Here is a 24,951-nt window from a genome sequence, read left to right as displayed (position 1 = left end):
TTTTTTTATACAAGAGGAAGATGTCCCTGAAGGCAGCGTTTTAAATGCAACTTTTTATTTTAAAAATCAATAACATTTTAAAACAACTTCCACTTTCTGTAAAAGGTTTTTTTTCTATCCCTGTACAGGGATGCATTTGAACTTCATTCAGCGCCAATTGCAAATTGCAATAAACAGCATCACACAGTGGTCCAACACTAATGGCTTTAATTTTTTCACATCAAAAACAGCTGGTGTCCATTTTTGCCGAAAACGCAATCTCCACCCCAATTCCGAACTAATTCTCAATGGCGTGAAAATATCGTTTGTGGATGAAATTAGATTTTTGGGTATTATATTCGACACAAAACTCAACTTTCTATCTCATGTGAAAACACTGCAGAAAAAGTGTGAAAAATCATTAAATATCTTAAAAGTTCTATCAATTACAAACTGGAGATCAGACAGAAGTTTGATGCTTAAAATATATTAAAGTACTGTCTAAACTAGATTACGGTTGTGAAATTTATGGATCTGCACGAAAAAATGTGTTATTAGGCAATGAGAAAGCGGACAAGGAAGCCAAATCGGCGAATGCTCCCAAAAATATAATCTTACCAGCGAGCGATTTAAAAAACACGTTAAAAAAGTTCTTTATACGAAATGAGAACAGAGTGGGATTTTGAGACAGCGAACAAACTCCACACTATCAAACCACTTTTACAGTCTTAAAAAATAGAGACACAGATACCCTTTTAACTCGTTTATGCAATGGTCTTACTAGATTCACTCATCTTCATCTTTTACTTGGAGAACAACCAACAACGTGCTCATGATGCAACTGTCAAATGTCTATTCATCATATTTTGTTTGAATGCCCATGTTTGAATGTTCAGTGCTTGTGTGTTTTTTCATACATCATCAAATTCTTTATCAACTTTGCTTGGCAAAATTCCTCATATTAATCTTTTTGATTTTTTTAAAATCCATAAAGCTTTATTCTTTCATTTAAAATATGTTTATTTTCTTAAAAAATATCATTTATAACCTCTCTTAGTAAAATTTTGCTATGATTGCTATGATTTTAATTCGCTGTTGGCACAACACAGTCAATTTCTTGGCTTTTGTGCAAAAAAAAAAAAAAAACCCTAAACACAGAACTACAATTATAATCACAAGATCACATACCAAATTTCCCTAATTTTAATTATTGTGGTTATGAGTTACTGTGTTAACATATGAGACACAGATGTTCAACCCTTTGAATCAAAATTTGATAAGAAAATGTAGTTTAGACTCGAAATTTACATACCAAATTTTACCCCACTATCTCTTTATGTATTGTAGTTATTGAATTCACTTGTACTCGAATTACCTGACAGACAAACTTTTTCTAATGATAGAATACAAATTTGATCTAAGCCTATACACCAAATTTTATCTATCTTATCTCAAAGCGAATTTCGGCTGTCATTTTCACAGACAGACATAATGACAAAAATATGTTTATCGGAATCAGATAGGTCTAAAACCTGGGAAAATTTATCAAAATCCTGTTTGAATTTTTTGATTATTTTACAATGTATTATCTATACTTCAGATAGTAAAAGAAAGGAAGATTTAAAAAAAAAAATTACACACAAAAAGGGAGGGGGACGCAGAAACAATGTGTTACACTTTTCTTTGAATTTCCCCAACACATTCAGCAATTTTTCATAAATTCATGCAGAATGTAACAAATCCCATTAGCCTGCTTGGCCTTTCAATTCTCAAGCAAACAAAATGTTTTCTTAAAGTAAAATATTTTATTAAATTATTTTTTTATAAAATAATGTTAATTGACTGTGCATAGAACATATATACAAAGGAAAATTGATATTAAGTGACAAAAAAAAATCATGGCATCAATGCATTAAACTTTTCTTTAACTTTTTTCAATACTTTCTTCATTTTTTCATAAGTTCCTGTAGAATTTGGCAAATTTTCAAAGCAAATGTGTGAAGTGACATTTTGAGCAAATTTATCATAGTCTGGTAATTTCTGATAAGAACTGTGTCTCGAAAGTGATGGTGTACCTAATGTCATCTGTTTTGATTTACTACAGACACTTTCACTCCTTTGAACAGTACCAGATGACTGACCGATTTCCACAGCTGTAGCACAGGAACTACTATCACTGAAATTAGATAAATCATTGCTACTGTCTTGACACGGAAAAGAACATCTAGAGTCGGAACTAGGATTTAATTCTTCTGGATCTGAAGCAATAGCTTGGCTGTCATCTTGGACACCTGGACTAGAACATTCTGACACAATGCCCAATTCCATAACCAAACGTTTTTTCATCTCTTCTAATTCTTTTAACGATGGTGAAGAACTATGAACATCAGCTGAATCTAAATCTTCCATTTTGAATCTTTCAACTACGGGTGCTAGTGCTTCCATAATTGAATCTGACATAGGAGTATTACAGCCAGAATCTGAATCGTGAGAGGCTACAGTTCTATTGGTTTCTTCAAAAGGTGGTTCTGGGGCATCCTCAGGAGGAGATTCAGGTGCTTTCTCCTCAGGAGGAGGTTCAGGAGTTTCCTCCTCAAGAGGTGGTTCAGGAGCATCCTCAGGAGGTGGAGGAGGTGGAGCATCTTGTGGTAATGGAGGAGTGAATTGTAAGAATGTTTCGCCTGGAAATATATTTTTTTAAATTTCCTGCCATATTTGTAATAAAAGTTACAAAAAATTACACAATGATGCCAAATTTACTATATTCAATCAACATCCTTTTAATTCATAATTTTAATATTCTATATAATATTTTATGTAATATTATATTTAATATTTCTCTGGTATTATTACTCAAAAAATTTTCCTATCTGACAGTTTCCCAAGAAAAATAATTTAAGAATTACAAATATTTACCAATAACATAGACATAAAATTCATCATAATGTTTCAAACATGGCAGCTTTCCTTACCCTTAATAACAAGATAAAGCTTATCATCAACATTCCTAAAATGATTATGTTTAATACAGAGGAATAATATTTCTTCATATAAAATCTCATGGAAGCAAAAGAAAAAATTATCCATGAACAACATTTTAAAAAGTATAATGGTAAGCATAAGTAATAATAATTAAAAAAAAAACATATTTAGAATAATTTTTAAAAAATAAAGTGGAAACCCCATAAATTGAAAATTTCTATAACACACATCTTTTAGGAATTGTAGATTTTTAATTTAAAAAAACAGCTTCTGCAAATCAAATAAAATTTTCCTATATTGCATAAATATTTTCACTTAATAAAATATTAACTGATTTCATTCATAATATAAAATAATAAGAAACAAAATTGTTTCACCGATTCTTATTAAAAAAGAAATTCTGAAAAGAACAGAAATTGTTTACAAAAGGAAAATATATAACTTAACATTGAATCATATTTAGTTTTTAACTTGTGTTCCACATCCTCCTTCCCTACTTTAGAGAAGAGTTTTACTTTAAATTTAGTTTAGCTTTAGATTTTTTTTTTTTTTTTTTTTTTTTTTACATGAACATGGCCTCTTAAACAAAAATCCCTAAGTGTGAAAGAAAAGTTTAAATTAAGAAAAGACATAATAAGCAAGACAAAAATTTATGAAGCAATGTAAAAAAAATGAAGCATCAACATGAACTGCTAATGCATCACAGAGACAATGTAATTTAGCTTTGCAAAATTCTGATGATATTATTAAAATCTTCAAAAACATTAAAGGTGATTAGAAATATAATTTTAAAGTATTGTAAAATTTTTTGCAAATTACATGTATTTTTGTACTTTTTCAAAATTAATTTCTTTGATAATTCTTTTGTCTCCTTTAGCCTTAAAAAAAATGTCTATGCATAAATGTTTTTAATAAGAGGAGGATCAAAAATTTTAAATATGCATTTCTGTATATTGAGATGTATATATATCACTTCCAGGAATCTTCAAGTTTGAAGCATAGAATCATAACTGTATTGTCTCAATCAAAACATTTTTATTACCTAAATCTTCATCCAAATCCATGTCTTCATCACATCGTTGAATCTTATTAGAACCCTCGATTTTCAACTGTAATTTTCTCTTACGATTAGGTCGTATATCCTGAAAAAGCAATTCATACATTTAAATTTGATTAAATAAGGATTAAATGAAAAACTGAAATAAACAAAACTAACTTCACAATACATAATCATTAATATACTTTTAAAAAGTCATATTATATAACAAAATTAAGCACAATCACTATCTTTATTGATTTCTGCTAGTAACAATTCTAATAAAAAAAATTTCTATAACAAATCTTTATCGCCGATTTTGAAAAGTTATTAGATATTAATATGTAAACCTTGATAGCTATACCTTACATTAAAAAAAAAGATCGCATCATTAAAATTATAAATGAAAATATAATATTTGTTTTTAAATATATCACTTCTCAGTCACATATTTTAAGCATCAGTTATAGATAAAACATTACATGCAAAAACCAAATTTATAAACCTATATACAAAGCAAACTTTCTCTGTTGGCACACAATTATGATGTTACAACACAAGGTATCTCTTGTTAAACTAATGAAAATTGTCTGATCATATATCTTATACAATGAGTCTGGATAACAAGTAGAAATTGGGGTCAAGAAAATCTTTTAGATTTTTTACTTCTTTATTATACAAATAATTAAGAAAATTACCCAAGATTCTAGGAACATTCTGTAAATAAATATATTTAACTGAATTTTAACTAAGTTATAAATAGATAATACACATTTCATTACTTTTAATTTTTACCTTTGGGGTTTAAGCAAAATGTCTGCAATAAAAACTTTTCTCCAACCTTTGAACGCAGGTCAAATGTATAACATTTCTGAAATTCTGCTTAATATAAAATAGTGAATTATACAGAAATCATTATCCTAGTTAAATGAATTTTAAAGTAATATCTATAAAAATCAATATTTGAGCTATACCTAAACTTCATTGCAATTTTATTGATTGTGCAAGTTAATGGAATGAACTGAAATATTTCAAAGAATAATATTAATTAAAACAATATTATAGCAGAGCATAATGAATATTATGTAAAATTAAATCTTGAATAAAGTTCATTATCAAAATAAATAAATTTTAATACTTCCAGTAATTTTAAAAATACAACTTAAATTAAATATTTTTAACTTACCAACTTTGGCATATTCTGTTCAACATATGATCGCAGATGATGTTCTTGCATTGGTGGAAATCCTAATTTATAGCATTCCTGAAGATGTTGGACAATATTTACAGATATTATTTTTTTGATAAAAATTAACCTAATAGTAAGTTATATAACTATCTAGAACAAAAACAGCCATAATTATTTTTCAGTATGCCTCATTTATAGCATAAATACACTTCATTTCCTTTTCATATTAAAACATTCATTTAAATGTGACATTATCTAACATATATATACATTTTTTTTTTCTAATTACTTAAAAAAAAGCTAAAATGGAAATAACTTGCTTTTTGTTAAAAGAAATTTTATTTTTAAAAGTATAAAAATGACTAAAAAAAAGTTTAATTAGAACTATTAAGCATTCAAAAAAAGTTTATGCCGTTGGACGGAGAAAAGAAATTTAAATGGGAAGTTTCAGTAACCCTGCTAAGATGATGTAAAATCCTGATATATCTATCAACTATAGCAAATGCAGAATTATTCGGAGTATCAATATCAGTTCTGTAGGAAATATAATCCAGCAGTGTGTAAACACAATAGTGCCAATGGATATTTTACAGCCACATCTGTTTTATGAATTGAAATTGCAGATATAACACAGTTTTGAAACAAAACAAAACAAGAACAAAAAATAATATAAAAAATAATGAATTGTACCAAACATTAACATTGAGAATAAAAATATGATTAACTGAACAATATAGTAAATAAAATGATTTAAAAAATATGCATAAAATATTAAAAATACAGCAGAATTATTACATAAATGAAAATTAATCAATCTTAAGAATGATAAAATTCATTTCTGAAAATGCTAAAATCAGCAGTTTTGCAGAAAAGTATCATGTTTGAAATTGGGTCAAAATTGCCAAAAAAAAAAAAAAAAAGTATGCTTCACATTTGAAAAGACATAAATGTGTGTATATATAACACAAAAGAAGTTCAATTGATTTGTGTCAAGAATCGAGAACCTCCAATATAAGCCACAAGCTATATGTACACCCACTATCGATGAAGCCATATTCAAAGAGGACACTAAATGTCATTCAAATCAAAAGTACCACAAGCTTACATGAGGTCTTATAATAGCAGTAAAAAAAATCCCCACTTAACTGTATCTTCATAATCAGAAAAATATGGTAAGATGTCTCAAGCATTGACTAAGGGGGGAAAAAGCAGTAGCACTCCAGCAGCTCATTTATTCCTTATTGCCTCAGAATAGGAAAGTTTTGCTCTTTGACCAGATATTGAGAAGAGTAAAAATGATTACAAGAGTAAAAGTGATCCCAAAAGAAAACATCATTGATTATTACCAGGAACAGTGGCATTTCCCACTAAATATTTATTTTATCAACAGAAGGTATTGTTCATTATTTGGTAGACCTGTCCAAATCTCATGCATCTTAAATTTCAATAGAATAGCAAAACTACCACAGCATAGAAGTCATCATCACCATAGCAAAAAATTGCAGCTACAGTAAATTAGAAGCAGCAAGCACTATTTAACATAAAAGGGGTTATTATTTTTCAAGACAGCATCAAGCGTCATAAGATAAAAGTGATCAAGAAGGTAATCAACACCTTTGGTTCTGAAATATTAACTCATGCACTTTACTATCTATATGTCTGTCATGGCTACTTTCAAAATATCTATAATGATTATGCAGTGTAAACTATTTACTTTACTGTTTAGATGGCATATCATAATGATTATGGCCATGATCATAATTTATATGAGCAATAGTTTCGCTATTGATTATCTCATACATGAAATAATCCATTTTTTTTAAGGTCTAAAGACAAGGACTTTAGCAAATGCAGCATGTATAAGCTATAACTTGTCGAGATTTTGAAGTTCAAGCTGCAGAATATATATTATTAAATAAGATGCATTTACATGAAATTTTTGGAGTATTTCTCATCAAGAACAATGGAACAAAAAAATTTTTGTTTACCTGGTAATTAGATGCATAGTAATTAAAAATAAAATATAAATTGCCTCATTAAATTTTTTAAATCCATTTTTCATAGTTTCTTCAAATTTACACTGTCATAATACAAGTACAGTTAGCTAAGTTTATCTCATTAAAAATAATATAAAAAAGAATAAAAATAAACATTTACACTAATATCAATACTAATACTAATTTCAGTAAAGATTACACTGAGAGAATTCTTTTAAATAACTCATTTTTTTTCTTATTAATGTAATTAAAGTTAAAATACTGCATTTAAAGTATCACAACTTTCTCTCAATTTTGAAAAATATCTATCAGATATAATTTCAAAAGCTTACTCTTAAAAAGATTCTCTTTTATTATGGACAAAATTTTGGAAGCTGACAAATTGATGCAAAACATATTTTCAAAAATAAAGTTTAACTTTTAACAATTAATTTTTAATAATCTTATACCTAAACTAGTAAAAGCAAGGCTTCAAAAAGGACGCTTTTAAATTTAGTTATGAAACTTTGCTACAATTAATTTAAATTATTCTTATTTGATTACCTTTCAATTTCACAATAATTGTGGGTAACAGTATGTACTATATAAATTATTAAAGTGTACACTTACATCAACATAATCTGATGGAAGAGGAACATTAAATCCAGGGAAATCTATAAATTTAGCTGGATCATAACGGACTGAAACATGGCAAGGAGAGAATATTATTTTCTTACATTTTATTATTAGAAGTCATAAGTATTTTTCAATCAGTCAAAGAGGTACTCAATGACAGGACAAAAAAAATGATTAAATTATGAAAGATTTATTAATAGAAATCATTATTTGGAAATCTATACACCTCACTAATTATAAATATATACATGTTTATGATGCATTTTAATATTGATGATCATATAAATGTGTTGATATATAATTGCCAATAATGAGAGCTTAATATCTATGGCAATGTTTTGAAAATTATTTTTAATTTTCCTGGGTCCAAACACACACACACACACACACACATTTCAGGGAATAACATCTATCTATAAACATAATAACTTAAAAATGCTTTCAGTTAAATTAAGGAAATTTAGTATGTGGTCTATCAAATTTGCAGATTTCTAATTAATACTATGAAGCATAAAATATTCATATACAAAAACTCTGAAAATAAAAATGTAAATATTTATGGAGTTCACAACCTTAAATAAGATCCACAATTTTATGTGGGGAGAAAGGAGACATTTTATTAGAGTCTGGATTTTACAATTTTAAATTATGTTTTTTCTCCCCTGCATGGAATTAATATCAAAACAAACCTTACAAAAATTCCAACAAATTCATATTTTTAAAAGCAAATTGTATCAACAAAAACAAATCCAGGATAATAAAAGCATTCAAATGAAACTAGACAGCTTGTATTTTGAAATGAAACAATTTAAATACTTTACATACTTTCAGACCTATTCATAGTTAAGTCAGCATTTTCCTCATTTTCATTTCTGAGCACTAAAAAGGTAAATAGAAAATAATAATAATAATTTTAAAAAATGTTTATAAGTTTAAATAATAAATACAATTTACTTAAATACATCCATCTATTCTTTTCAAGAAATGGCATGCGAAAAAGTGCAAAATACAATTAGAAATCTAATTTAGCACAAGCTATTTGATTGAATTATTAACAAATGAAAATATTTTGATTTTCCAAATAGAAAATCTGGAAAATTTTATATTTAATTGGTAATTACAGCATTTCAGGTATATGAAGAAAAATACTTTAGTAGAGTTCAGACAATGTACTAGTAAAATATATGCAACAAATATCAGAGCTAAACAATCTAAAATAATAAGTGATATATTAATAATTAAAACAAAGAATTGACTTTTTTTAAAAACTTGCATATCCAAATAAGAATGCTTCCTTATGACTGTTGGGACAATTACTATATAACTGTTTTCCAACTGGTTTAACCATTTTTTAGTTCCAAACACAATTAGAATAAAAATATTATTGTAAAACAGAATTTCAAATGAAATAAATTAAATTCACAAAAATATTGTTATGAATTTGCAATGTTGTTTCCCAGCTCAGTTAATATCATTGCAAGGAAAATAGTTTTACAGATAATTCTAAAGGATGCTGAACATATGCCAGATTAATGACCTTCGGCTAGGTGACAAATTTGGCAACAATATAGAAGGTTCCAGAATTTCCAAGAATTGAGACAATAAGTCCCTTAAAATACGATTTATGGTGACCTTCATTAAACTTTTTCTGCCCTGACATGGGAACTATTAAAAGCCAAGAGACAAGGCTGAAATCAATTGAGTTGAGCTCAAGTTAATAGTTCAGACAAGTATAGAAGCAGCACTAAATAAGGTGCTCAACAGCCAGTCAAAATCCAGGACAAAGTTAGTAGTGAGTTGATAGTCTAGTACAGCTCTAGTGAATGGACAAAGCAGAATAGCTGACATCTGAGAGATAGCTGTATAGAGTTTCTTCCTCTCTGTGCACTTTATGTTGTTATAGTTGTTTAATACTGATTTGCTACTTAAGCTACTGTTTCTAGAAGTGCAAGAAGAAACAAGAAAAAATTTATATATTAAGGGTGGGAGATATATTATCCCTCATGCTGTTCAATTGTAAGTCACACAAAATTAAGGACTTTGGTGGAATAAAACACGAAAACATTTTCGTTATCATGTACAAATCATTTAATGGTTAAATAACAAAAAAATATTACAAAGCAAGATTTTTTTTATTTATTTATTCATTTTTGCAAATTTAAATATTTGGGCATCAATTTCTGCAACTTCCTCATATTTTTCATATGGACTAACATACATTTTTTAACAATTTCACTTTCAGTGAACATATGTGAAATTATATTTCCAATATATCATTGTATGAATTTAAAAAAAAATGTGAAGCAACAAGTTTTATGTCCATAAAAATTCAGCTTTAAATGATTGTTTGTGAACTAAAAGAAAAAGTGTTAATTTTTTTGCTATTTCACTTTCAGTGAACATATGTGAAATGCTATTCCCAATATATCATTGAATGAATAAAAGGACGAATGTCAGGCAACAAGTTTTAATATCCTTAAAATTTCAGCTTTAAATGACTGTTCTTCAAAATCAGAATTCCACAATCGATTTATTTTCGGGTATTAAATCTGACGTTTTCGGATTTGACATGTCATTCCTTTTAGATATTATGTCCAACATCAATGATGACATTTTTAAACTGGCACGCAATCATGTATCTTTTGCTCTTTTGGCATGAGTAGCAAGTGCCTGTTTTACCATATTACTTGAGCTTATTATCTTTTTACAAAGCAAGCAGTACAAAACAAATGGATTTTGCGGAACTTCTCGAATCCATTCATCAAAATCAAGACTGATTTTTCTTTATTCTTGCAATTCATATAAAATATGGATTTTGAGCAGCTCATTCAGCTCATTGTTAAAAAAAAATTATAATCTCTTTGAATAAGCTCACAGTTTCTCAAATAATAAACAAACCATTCAATAAACTCAAGTATTAACATCACAGTGCAACTTCCCCAGTTTGAATGTTGCTAATCTTGCCAAAGAAATGTATTCCATTCTTTTGTACAGTAGCAAAAATCTTGTGTGTGCTTCTAAGCTGCAATTCGGGAATCTCACAGAAAAAGCAAATTGAAACTAGTATGATCGATACGGAAAAGAAAAGGTAAGAAATAAAAAGGCTGAGTTTCCACATTACACAATAGCAAATAGTGCTGTTTCGTTTTTGAAAGCGATGACTATGATCTTTTATTCTTGGAACATTTTAGAGATAGGCATTTTTTGGATGGGAAAAAAAAATAACCAAGAAATTTAAAATTCCCTGTATTTTCTCTGTTTTTTTAGACGATTTTAAAATTCCCTGTGTTTTAACACTTTTTCCTATTCTCCAGGTGGCACGGCAACCCAAATATGTAAACTGAGGTGAGAGCCTATAGTCCATCACAGCCCAAACTCTCCAATAGGAGGTATGCCCTACCATCACAGTAGAGATAACTCCACTTCTTGCCATTTATATGCCTCTTAGGAAAGCAAGAGCCGCTTATTGACAAATAAGCGACTCTTGCTTTATTTCTTCTTATCTGTAAGAAGATGCTTCTCATCTGTATTTATGAACCTATGAAGTGGAAAAAGCCAATGCGGTAAATGCAAACTGCAGAAAACAAATTGATAAAACAAAATATAAAATGTAATGAAATATACATACCAGAGTCACTGGAATCATACACAGCAATGCCAGAAGTTTCAACCATTGCTTCTTGTAACCAACCAGGTGGATAATTTATAAGCCTCATGCGATATATGTATAAAGGAATTTGGTCTGTCTTTAAGCCTAAAGCTTCTCTAAGTTCATTACTAAAAAGACAAGATACTTTTACTAGAATAAGTTTGCAGAAATTGAAAGAAAACTATATATATATATCAATAGCACTCATTACAAAATGCTCTGATGATAACCTTCTAATTTATAAATTCTAAATAAAAAGTTTTCTAAATAAAAAAAATTCTAAATAAAATAGATAAATTATTTTTATTATCAAAGATTACTGAATTTAACAGTTTCTGGCGCATACAAACTCAAAATTATGCAGTTTCATGTTTCCCCCCTCTTACAAAATTGAAATTTTAAATAAACAAATGGTGACTAATATGCATTTTCCACACTTAACACACACTTTTCCACACACACTTCTTGAGACTTAATGGCAGAAACGTGTACTTAAACATCTACTCCAGCCATGTTTATGTCCAAATTTCAGAAATGGGAAATCTTTAATCAGAGTTTCATCACTTTTCTCAATAATGATCATAACTCAAATTCCCTAACAATGATACTTGAAAAGTAGATTTGAATTTTAAATGAATTGAATTAGAGCTTTTTATCATGATTGCATTTTCTTTTTCTCAGAACTCCATATATCTTTCACTATACAAATACAATGCTTGCTATATGCTGAAAAAAAATCTTGTTGAATAAGAAGAATTGATTAGATTTTAAACAGCCACCAATAACAAAATAATTCCACTTAATATAACATTTTTATATTGTTTTACATTCATATGTTTGAAAACATTATCCTTTATTTTATTTTCTTCCTAACATCTGCTTCACTTATCTATACTTATAATAAAGCTCAATGTGTATGTGTGTGTGTGTGTTGGCGCTCTACAGGCCAGACCGTTTGACCTACAGCTACCAAATTTGGTACATGTATACCTTGCAGGTTGGGAATGTGCACCTGGGATTCTTTTTTTCGAATTTTTAATTAGAATTTTAATTATTAATTAAAAACTAACTTTCCCGCCAAAAAAATCTTCCATTTTCCCCACCGTCAAATGAGTAAGTCTTCAGTTTTTTTTTTCTCCCAACAGTAATGAGGTTAGGGATAATATTTTTCGGCGGATTATTTCAAACGCTTCTGTTTATTTTCTTAATGTTTGATGCATTTAAAATTAAACATTGTTAATTAATCGATCTTTCAGATTCATTCTGAAGTACTTTTGAATTAAAATAAAACAGAATAAAGGAAATTAAAAATGTCTAATCCGCATAGCGTTACCCCAACTGGCGTACAAAAAATCACGTATTTGCGTTATGTAACTGGCGTTGAAAATTCACGCATGCGCATTGTGTTGACAATTATTATCAACAGATGCGGACTGGATTTAAATTATTTTTAGGTTCGTTGTATGCTTTTGTAATTAAAATGTATTTATGTTAGTTAAATATTTTATGTATATGCTTATAGTTTTAAGTACATCGTTTTTTAAGTAGTTTTTTTAAAACCTGTTTTCAACCGTTTATTTTAAACGATTCGTTTTATTTTCTTAATGTTTGATGCATTTAATATTAAACATTGTTAATTAATCGATCTATTCATGATGAATCTAAGAAAATTTTGTTGACAAATTCTTGAGATATTACATATATTAAAAAAGATATTCTTTAGTGCCCATAAAGTTTAAAAGCTGAGTGACTCTATTTTCAGTAATCAGATTATTTAAAAAATACTTTGTTTCAGTAAAAAATATTATTATATTAACTGAAGATTAATTCTTTCCACTTTAATTTAAAGCATAAATTCTACGGGTGCTAACAGAAAATTAGAGAGATACATATTACGTTATAACTGAAGGCCTTTATAATATTATGAATGAATTATATGACAATCAAAATTTGAAGTTTTAAAATATTTTGATGAAGAAGCTATTAAAGTAGGAATTGCATAAAATATTTAGTTATTAAAATTTTAACGAATATTAAGATTGGCGAACCGGCTGGTCACCAAAGGCGGCTAGTAATTAATAAAGTTGAATGTGTATTTATATGGAAGTTAAAAATTTATTAATTGCTTGTTGGTCCCTCTTATCATGAAAAATCTGAGAACTGCACTAGAAAGCTTTATTTTCACTGCACTAGAAAGCTAAAAGAGTTTAAAGAGTGATGGATGAAGTAAAATATGTGTCTAAAAATCTCAAAGCTACAGAAAAAGCTCCTCGAAATCAAAAACAATTTATTTTAAATAAAAGATAATTCCACAAAGTATCAATTATTATTGGTGTTGAAAACTAAATTATAGAAGAAAATAACATGATTATATATTTGATGAAATAATGGTAACAGTTGAATTTCATTGGAACTATTAAGTCCATTGCTGGAAATATTGCATAAGAATATTTTTTAAAAAATTACTTATAATTAAGAAAAGTTTGCACAAAATTGGTAACTTTAACAAGACAATATTTAAAATTTTAAAATCAAACAAAATTCAATTTTTTGCAATAATATTTCAGGGATAGACCATGAAAAAACAGCAACAATCTGAAATGATTTCTAATTAATAGAATTTTTTTAATTATTATTTCAAGATGTATACTCCCACATTCTAAAGCAAATCTGTATTAAATTTAGTATCTCTAGATAGAGCAATCAGGCCTGTAAGGAGTCAACATTCATGTATATTCTTTATTAATAGAGTTATTTGGAAAAAAAAATATTTTTTCTCACGAATGAAATTCTCATGCACTATGGTTTAGATAGGTAAGAAAATTTCAAGTACAAAAAAAAAAAAAAAAAAAAAAAAAAATACTTAACATTTTTATAGAGTAAGTGATGTGGAAAGAATAAAAACAAAGGAATATATAAAATTTGAAAAAAGTCTAGTCGTCAAAGGGATCAATCTGAACATCAATGCAATCATCGAAAATCATCGTTCGAGTTTATCACTCATTTTTAGCATTATGAAATGATAAAATCAGTAAAAACTTTATGAGATTTGATGAATAAACTTATCATGAAAGCTTGAAATTACTTTCATATGGAGATTATGTTTTTATAATGGATAAAGAAATAAATGAATATACATCATTATAAATTTCATTGATGACTCATTTAAGAAAAAAATGCACATTTTAAAAACAATATCTGTTGAATGCAATGGTTTTGGAATTTGCTCCCTCATTATTAGGTGATGCCTCATTCAAATCTTTAACTAAGAAGCATTCAAAATTTAAAAAAAAAAAAAGTTTTCAACTTTAGATTTAGGAATTTTACAATACCTTAAGATACCAGGTTTGAATCCAGATTCACCTTGTTCTTTATTTAGATGATAACGCCTAAAAAAATGTAAAATAATGTTTTAATGTCAAAGAGACAACATAGCAAAATAAATAAAGAAAATCATTTTTAAAAGATAGCATATGAATGCAAATCAGAATGAAAATGCAAAAGTATGAATTACAATGAATATTTTTGAGCTTTAATAGCCTGCATGCAGTTTAGGTTTAATAATTTTAATAGCTTAAGAAAATTAAAGTAAATTATCTAATGAATTTTAAAAAATTATGTCTCATATTGCAAGCAAAGTTAAGAAGAACAAGCTCGAAAAATAGTAATAAACAAAAGTGTATATAATTTAGAAAGATCAGAATATAAATAAGGATGGACAGTTTTAAAATTAAGAAAAGATGTTTTAAATCATTTATCGAAATTATTGCATGTACCATAATTTTTAAAACAAAATTTTAATAATAATTTAATTGAGGAAAATTTAGATATGCTCCTTTATGCATATGCAGGTGAGTTTGACATAAGCTGCCGAATGAAAGAGGGTAAGAAAAGAGACCATGTGGACCATAAAACACCATAGCAATTAAGTCTTATCTCTTACCATTTGCGAGTTATGACAGATTAAGTAATTATACAAACGAAAAAAATATTAAAAAATTTCCAACAGATCTATATGTCAAATATGGGCATGTTTTAAAAGAGCAGAATAAATCTCATAAGATGACATCAATTTCACCAGGATATCTGGATTTAAAACTGAACTACAACCTTGGTAACAATGGTTCCAAGGTTATAACTTAGGGAGAAATGCAAAACTGAATGGTTGCAAAAATCTTTAATGTTAAATGCCACAAATACCATTCTATCTACATTATCTCTTATTTGATAAAAAAAAAATTATTCATTTTATCAGCTTTTGAATGAACTTACAAAAAACAATGTCAGTACTCTAATTCAGCAGAAATTTAGTCTTTCATTTATAATGCATCACTGAAATCAGTATTCTTTGAAATAGACATTCATAAGAAAGTCTGCAAATGGAAAGATGGTGGGTAAATGGAATCAATATAAAGCCACAAAAATGAATTCTTTTGGGTATGAAAATATATGTCTGTTTTTGTGTGTGTGGGTGTGTGTGTGTGTGTTTATAATTTAATAAATAGGCTACTTTTCTTATTTGGTTTTAAAATTTGCTTTCTTCAGCTTAACTACAATAGCAGGCTTAAATAGAAAAAAAATTAAATTCAGTAATAATAATAACTCTTGTGAGTTTTCTTTTTTGATGAACGCTGACTCCAGTGACGTATAGCAAATGAAACACTCAAGTTCTTCTAAACTAGAACACCAATATGGTTTCTTGAAAATTCATTTGAAATCCGATAGAATGGAGGAGAGTTTTAGATAAATTTGACATATTACAGCTATAATGGTATTTGCGAGATTCAACATTAAAGATTTTGAAGATAATCGCATTTTGCCAAAGTTTTGACACTTACAGTTTGACATTAAATATAATATCCTGATGAAAATAGTACTATCTCACAGAATTATTCCCCCTCTTTCCAAATCTGCATTTATTTTTGGTATAGATTTGACAGAAAATTTTCAAGATAGAATTTTTTTTTCCATTTGGTAATCACTATATACACCATAACATGTAAACAGTAAGAAATAACACAAGATATATATATATATATATATATATATATATATATATATATATATATATATATATATATATATATATATATATATATATATATATATATATATATATATATATATATATATATATATATATATATGTATATCATCAACCAAGAACTGACATCAATCCAAATAAAGCAATGCTATAACCCATAATAAAATAAATACATATTCATACATTCTTTGCTAAGTATTCAAATGTAATAAGAGATTTACATTTGAATAATTGCAGTTCTCAGCAATTAATTAATTTTCCTTAAGTTTTTTAGGAGGAGGGTGAGGGTAGTAATCTTGAAATTTCTCAAATTAATATGTCATTTTCATTATAAATCCATAAAAAGAACAGATTGATACTCACACAGTAGGAGGTGGACCCCTTTGATGTTTTTTGGCATTAGCTACTTTATAATAATTTATTTTGTGAGGACACTTGCTGATAAAATGATCTTCACCACAGTTAAAACAAACCTTTCGAAATTTTGGTTTCTCACTGTAAAATATAAACATAAGTTTAATAACTAATATTTGCATTTATTACTACATTCAATAAAATAAGGTAAATGAATGAATTACTAATATCTAAAAAATTTAATTATATTTCTAAATCATTAAGGAAAAAGTTATCTGTAATTCTTTGCCTTTTTTTATCCAATTTGATTTTTCCGTCTTCATCTTCTAAAACTTCTAAAAAACTTGTTTCATATCTGCAAAATAATTAAAATTAAAAACAAGCAATAAATGTAATTTACTTATTATTAATTAAATGAGGACAAAACATTTACCTTACATAACTAAAAAATGGCAGACATAATAAGTTTACATAATTAAATTTAAATATTATAACAAATGTGTGCAGTAGAAGAAAATTTTAAACATCTAGTTCATCTTTGTCTTTGTTTTAAATATCAAAAAGTTATATTCCATAGCAAAATAAATATTTTACCTTTATCATATTTACAGATTCTTAATCTTCCTGAAAATTTGAAAAATAACATTTTTGAAAAAAAGGAATGCTTAGATTTTAGCCATGATTATCATTTATTTCTTTCCTTTTTTTTTTTTTTTTTTTGTTTGTTTATCCCTCCCCCCTTATCTTTGTTCTATTCTTAAAGCGAATTTGAAATCAAAGATAATTTAAGGTATAGCAGCCAACTACTTCATCATCATTATATTTCAAATTTTTAATATTACAATTGAATACTTGAATCACTTCCAAAAAATTGCATTTACATTGCCACTACTGCTTAATAGAGATCCACATTTCCATCTAATATTGTCTTTAAAACTTATAGGATTTTATTTCCTTACTTAAACTGTTTTGTTTTTAACACTGAATTTTAAATTTTAAGGCTTTAGTGTATTTTTAATTATCTCACTTTGGCAATAATTTAATATTTTAGAAAACCTTTAAATTTTGCCTTTGATTTCCTGTTTTATTTTAGAAGAAAATAAATATATATTTGACAGAGTACAGCCAAAATTCTGGCTAACTTAAAACTGTCTAAACCAAATTTAAGATTTAAAAAGATCAATGACATAGTGAGAATTAATGATGCCTGGTTTATTATTATCATTATTCCATTTGTACTCTCAATTTGTTAAATTTAGCTTCAAAAAGAAAAATTGGCACATTAGCATTTTCTTTTAACATTCATAATTTTCCAGTAAAAAATATAAGCCATTTCAAAGTACTTTAATATTTAAATCAATATAAAAAAATTAGCTATACAAATTAATTACTGCAGCAATTTTAAGCACTGCAACATTTCTATGCCACAATTTAATACAAAACATAATGAACTGTACCAATAACATTATTGAAATTAAGCATCCAAACCCAATTAAAAGGTATATAAAAGACTCATCAGAAGAATCATCGGACAAAAGAATGAAATCTTCAAAATTATTTATAATGCATATTTTTTCATACAAAATGTTCTTAACAGCATTACTAATTATGAAAAAAACATTGTCAAATAGTATCAAAAACTTAATAATAAAATCTTTCTTCCTTTTTTTTTTTTTTTCCTATCAATGAGTGTTACTTAAGTCTTTGAGTTTGCTAATCTTACTTTGGAACATGTGGATTTTCATTAGGCTCTGTAGTTGAATTATCTAGCTGAAATAATTCTCCCTAGAGAGAAAAAAATGTATTACATATATTATAAAAATGAGCTAAATTAACAATTTAAAAAAATTCATTAAAAATAAAATAATAATTGACTTTATTGCATTCAAAAAATAAACCCAGAGTTTTATCCAACTTGAAATAGCATATACATCAAGTGGAAGAATTATTTACTGCTTCATATGACCTATAGAAAATTTAAAGTTAAAATTAGAGAAGTTTGAGGGTTTTAAAAGTAAGATGCTTATTTTTTAGTTAATATAAAAGTGCATGAAAATTTCATAGAATTTTTATTACAATAATATACTATAATTTTATCATTATTATCCTAATTTCACATAATTATTTTGTTTAAAAATAAATTATAATTTTATTATTATTATTCTAATTTTATCGAATTATTCTATATAATTGCAAAAATTATAAAGAATTAACATGGTTTCTTTTATCTGTGAATCTTGCAGGCATATCTTTCTCACAGAGCTCCTTTTTCTATTGCCTCTTTATATTATAAGCAATGATTTAAATTAGATAAGGAATTATGATTAAATTATATATTATTATTTCAGTTATACCATCTTTTGTATATTTCAGAAGTAAAGAAAAAATAATTGTGATCTCATTTTAAAAATCACCACAGAGTAAAAATCCAAGGAACTTAGAATATTTATAATAATGAGCTTGCATATAAGTAATTTTAAACAATACTAATAAATACAAATTTATTTACATTTTTTTTTTTTTTTTAGCTTTAAAAAATAGATGCTAAAAATAATAATTTTTAAAAAAATGTATGCTTAATGCATGTCCAAATGAAAGTGGTATTAATGCAAGACTGAGATTTTTCTGATACATGCCAAGAGGAAACTTAAAGAAGTTAGCAAAAGTTGCCTTTGAACGATAAAGTAACAAAAGAAGCAATAATGAATCATGGAATCTGTAAAAATCTTCAATGGGCAATATTCTATTGTGAATAGATGATGTTGCTATGGATAACATTAATTGATAACATTAATTGCTATGTTAATTTTCATGCTATGGATAAATGTTATTGGTTGCTGAATCACTTATTGAATGCTAACTATTGACTACTGAATGCTACGACATTGCTATAATCATCTGGAATATTTATATAATACTTGACCAGTTTAATGACCTGACTAATAGTAAAAATAACAATAACAAATCAATAAATTCTGACAGATTTTGCTTAAAAGAAGCAATAAATAAATATAACAAATGTGCTACTGAAATACTTATATCAGTTCTTTAAATATCAGGACAATTGCTTCAATAATTTTTTTTAAAAAAACACCTTAAACAATATTTAAGATAATAAAGAGTAAACTGCACCTTGAGAGTCTTATCTGATACATACAAATGGCTCTCAGGCAATGCAAAAATAAAATTAATAATATTTATAAAAGATATTTTTCACATGAAGACATTTCTTTCGTTTTGAAGATACTGCAAAATTTTCAAATTACTAAAATTAGTTCTCTGCAGTCAGAAAATAACATTTTGCAATACAAATATCCCTTGATAAGGTTAATTCGGGTCAGCATGTTTCATCAGGATTTGGATGCAACATGTTTTACAAGCTCAATTTGTATAAAATAGTATTTTAAAATCCACATGTTTATGTTTACTATAGAATTCACAAAATTTAAATTACAAATGCTGTCTTGAAATTATTTAATATCTTAATGAAAACATGAATTTAATATCTTAAAGTAAACAAATGGGTATATAGCAATTTTCTCCAAAAAAACACCCTATTTTTTTCAGATTAATAATCATTAAGGCTGTTTTAGCAATATTTTTTTTATATTTTAAAGCTATAACTAACACTGTGAGAAGAATAAAACTGGCATTTTCATTTCAAAAGTTTATTTTCTCTGCCATAAGGAATATTACACAATTTAACAAGTAACCGCTCTTATTATTACTTTTCATAAACAAAACAAACAAAAAATGCAATAATTAATTACAATATAGAAATACTTTAATGAAAGATTCACAAATTGAAGCTAAAGTCTGAAGATTATACAAACCTCAGGAAAATCTTTAATACTTTCCCTTTCATCAAGAGAATTATATTTAGAGAATTTGATATCTCTGAGTTCATCTACAGTAATATGACCTTGAATTAAATCCGAAGCTAACTCAGTTAAAATTGGTAAAAATCTCCTAAAACAAAAAAGTTATGTTTAGAAACAAAATGAGAAAAAGAAATAAAAACTACTGAAAGAAAATTATTACTTTCTTTGTTACTGCACAAACAAAGCCAAAATATGCACCAAAATATATGAACCTTAGAAAATAAAATGTGCATATATAGCATATGTGCATAACATTAGACTAGTATACTTCACATTGCTGCATACAACTTGACTACAGTATTAACTGTACTGCTGCATATAATTTGTTGCTAATATTTCATGTTAATATAAATACATGTATTAGTTGCTGTTGAATTCACAGTAACAAATTGAAAAATATTTTATTAACCTTATAATGACAGAACTTTTATTTAATGTTGTGAAGTCAGTCTCAGGTATTTTGTAAGTTTTAAGAAAAGACAGAAATTCAAAAACAAGTCCATTTATGAGTGGAGTTGGGCCAATTATTTTATTGGATGGTTTCAGTTTCCATATACACTTTGCTATAGGCTTAGAAAAAAAATGGTGATTTTCAAGTATTTATGAAAAAAAATTTCTGTGTTGAAGAACAAAGTTAATCAAAACTGATTTTAAGTTAATCAAACTGATACATTTATCATTTCATACAGTGAAACATAATGTTTTTATAATAATAGATGAATTCATGTTTAGAAAAAAATTTCAATGCTAAGGAGAGTTATTACACTGTCAAAAAAGAATAAATGGATTTACTGCCTAAAACAAATGATTATTTTAATATCTATTACAATCATATGTTTTAAAAAAAAATAATACCAAGAAGTTTTAGATAGATTTGATTGATATTTTCTTATTCAGCTGAAAACAACCAGAAGTAAATGCAGAAATTTTTTTAAAAAAAAATTGCTAAAAGTGGGCTGCCACCTAAATATTTATCAAGGGCCAACATACTGTTTTCTTATAACAAAAATAACAATCAATGCTAAGACATTAATGACATTAAAATACCTAGAGAGAAGTTTGAAAGTCAGTGAGACTGGTAATCTAATAATACAAAATATAACAATTTATCACAATAAAAATCATTTTTAGTAATGAGAAAAATTGCTTATATTGATCATTTAGTACACATATTTAAATTTATTTTGGTTATCAACCAATCCTTAAGTATCATTTTGCAAAAACATTTATATAAATAAAAATTAAATGGAAAGGAAAATGTCAGACTAAATGACTAGGTTTTAAAATGTCAAACATACTTACTCTTCAAAATCTTTATTTCGGAAAATTATAGTCACTTCTGAATGTGGATCCTCATGTGCCATATGCCTCATATTCAAACTGTATTTTAATTTTTCATTTAAGATAATTAAGGTATACACACATTAAACAATACTTTATAAAAATATTACAGCAATATATATATATGTATTTATAGTTTCAAAAGTGTGAAGTATAATGAATTACTGTACATTAAGTTTTAACATGATACACATTTTTCTTTAAAACATATAACTTTAAGTTAAATAAGTATAAAATAAGATAAAATAGCATAATTAAATGGTTGTAGCAATGATGGCTTTTTTTGTATTTAAACATAATTTAATTTCCCTCAGTAAATGAATGCACAAAATATTCTATTTAATTATTACCAGTGAATAAATTCTATTTAGTTATTACTAACTGTGAATAAATAAATTAATTTACAGAGTCAGCTATAGTATGATTTTTTATTGTTGCTGTCCTAAAAAAGTGACATATAATTCATTTCATAAACTTTAAATAACTATAAATTAAAGATCAAAATACAAAGAAAATTAAAATTTTTCAAAATCTATTATATTCTTACATTGTAAGGCAAAATATTTAAGACTAAGAAATACTGACAATCAAAGACAATAGTTTGTGGCGGATTGAATTGAGCAGGGGTAGTAAATGGGACCTTGTGGTTCGCAGCCCAGTAACATGACCACAATACAAAAGCAATTGCTCACATAGCATAGCTGTTAACTGGCTTATAAGCTTTCACCACAGACTCTCCCTCCAGTGTGTCGGAAGCGAGACGAACTATATGGCTATTGAGTGGTGATGTATTTAGCTGTTGAGTCTAATGTGCCTGTACCCATTTGAGTAGCGCCAAGCATTATGGGGAGCAAGCGTGTGTGTGTGAGTGGTTGCTGCATCAAGTGAATCCGACTGAGTGAAAAGCAAATTATCATAAATGCAGGACTGATGAATACAATGCATTTCAAATTATAGGGCAGTATAGAGTAGAAAGTTTTCAAGACATTAATTAGGATAGTTAAAAAAAAATTTTAGGACACAAAAACTTTTGTAGTGATTTTCCAAATTATAATAAAGCTTCAAAATATTAAGGGGAAAAAGCCATAACAATTGAAATTCTGAAAACATTAAATGAGAAGTTTATGTCATCTTAACAGAGAGGTATATGAAATATATGTTTTTATTATTATAATTACATGCAAATGGGGGAATAACACATGAATTAAATCTATATATTGGGGCTTTTATATATTATGTATGAATTGATTTACACTCATTTGTAATTCATTTTGTGTACTTTCATTTATTAAAAGTTTATCAATAAAATCAAGGATACACTGATTGTACTGAAGCACTAAATGATTAATGCTTTTAGAAAACCAACAAAACAAAAAAGTGAAATATTCATCAGATTTTTAAAATACTTGTTTAATGTACCTACTTCATAGACAGATTAATTTTGAGAGTAGAAGAAAAAATTTAAATTATTGAAAACTTCAGGGACTCTAAAATATATATTCACAATAAAGATGTTCTAAATAAGATTCAATAATGGTATCAACATATTTAAAAATTGCAATTATTAATATAAATAGATAAAAATAAATTAAGAAACAATCCATATATCGAAACATAAAACATAACAAGGATATTTTCTTGAGTAAGCACATCTACCTGATTACTTAGGTAATCTATTTTTTGCCATAGACTGGCAACACATTCATCATTATCAGAATGAGCAGAGCGATTGAATGTAACAAATCGTTCATTATTTGTGCTACGTTCGTCACATTGTGTTTCATTATATGACGAACGCCCATAATTATTTCCAGAGTGTTTATTTGAATATCTGTCATTGTTGCAAGTAGAGTCCTTAAAATTTTCATCAACGTTTTCATGTTTCTCGTGGCGATATGAAGAATGGTGATTTCTTTCGTTTGAACGATAGGAAATGTAACGATCATCTTGAGATTGAGTAAAATGTATTTTTCTCTCGTCGTGTTTTCTATCGTTGTGATCGTGAGCTTTGTGCTTGATGTCTTTGTAGGAAGATTCCTTTTTATGATTAGTCCTAAAACCATGCTTACTGTCGTTTTCTATATCATTGTCTTTATGATGAGAACCATGTTTACGTTCTTTATGCTTTTCTTTATTGTGGGTACGATTGTTTTTGGACTTAAATAAATGTTCCCTTGATACATCCGCCATGATGAAGTCCAAAACCTAAACAAAAGAAGTTTAGTTGTTCACTTATTTCAAACTAGTATGAGCCAGTTTGCTGCTTTATATATTTATAAATTTTGAAAAGAAATTTCTATAGAATTTAACATGATTATGATTCTTTTTATTTTTAGCCAAGCATTTTACTTTTATTTTGGAAGCTTCTATATGAATTTTTATTGCTTTTTAAAACACTTTTTTTTAATAAAACAATTATTTAAATTTTTATTCTGTTGGTGTTTCAAATTTCCTGCATACTTTATTAGGTAAGGATATCGAATATTTTACGAATGGGGTCAATTCATGTGACGTAAAAGTCACATGTCATGAGATATCCGCGCATGGCATTTAAGTTTCATCCGCACCGCTTTCGTCGAGCAGTCTGCCATTAACGTTCTCCGCCAAGTATGAAGCGGATTTTTTGTTTACATTTGAATTTATAATGTTTGAGTCATTTTCTTTGCTCTTATTATGTGTTAACAGAGGAAATACTGGTGTGCTGATGGATGCATGCTTTAATGCGAAACACAAGAGTGACTGTCATGATAAAATGCTTTCTTATTTTCTTTTCAATAATCCTGACGGGTTGATAGCTTTGGTACAGATTTTTTCAAGCCTTCGAAGTCGGTGATATGCTCCGATCATTTTGAAGAATTCATTCAGTGTGTGTCCATTTATTAAA

The 24,951-nt window shown here is 27.1% G+C and overlaps 1 protein-coding gene across 1 annotated transcript; it reads right to left on the bottom strand.

The window, feature by feature from the left end:
• Positions 1-1,825: 1,825 nt before the first annotated feature.
• On the bottom strand, positions 1,826-24,266 carry LOC129975768 (zinc finger CCHC domain-containing protein 8-like). Its single transcript, XM_056088973.1, has 13 exons — positions 23,704-24,266; positions 22,029-22,127; positions 20,679-20,814; positions 18,569-18,630; positions 17,135-17,200; positions 16,855-16,986; positions 14,780-14,836; positions 11,427-11,575; positions 8,624-8,677; positions 7,793-7,863; positions 5,184-5,261; positions 4,004-4,103; positions 1,826-2,660 (listed from the first exon to the last, which is right to left on the bottom strand). Exons 1-13 carry the CDS (start codon positions 24,255-24,257, stop codon positions 1,876-1,878), a joined length of 2,343 nt encoding a protein of 780 aa, XP_055944948.1. The 5' UTR covers positions 24,258-24,266; the 3' UTR covers positions 1,826-1,875.
• Positions 24,267-24,951: the final 685 nt, after the last annotated feature.

The sequence above is a fragment of the Argiope bruennichi genome, chromosome 7, assembly GCF_947563725.1.
Source record: "Argiope bruennichi chromosome 7, qqArgBrue1.1, whole genome shotgun sequence".
Taxonomy (NCBI): domain Eukaryota; kingdom Metazoa; phylum Arthropoda; class Arachnida; order Araneae; family Araneidae; genus Argiope; species Argiope bruennichi.
Note: the sequence above shows the minus strand (reverse complement) of the source record. Positions and strands in the feature narration are given on the sequence as shown.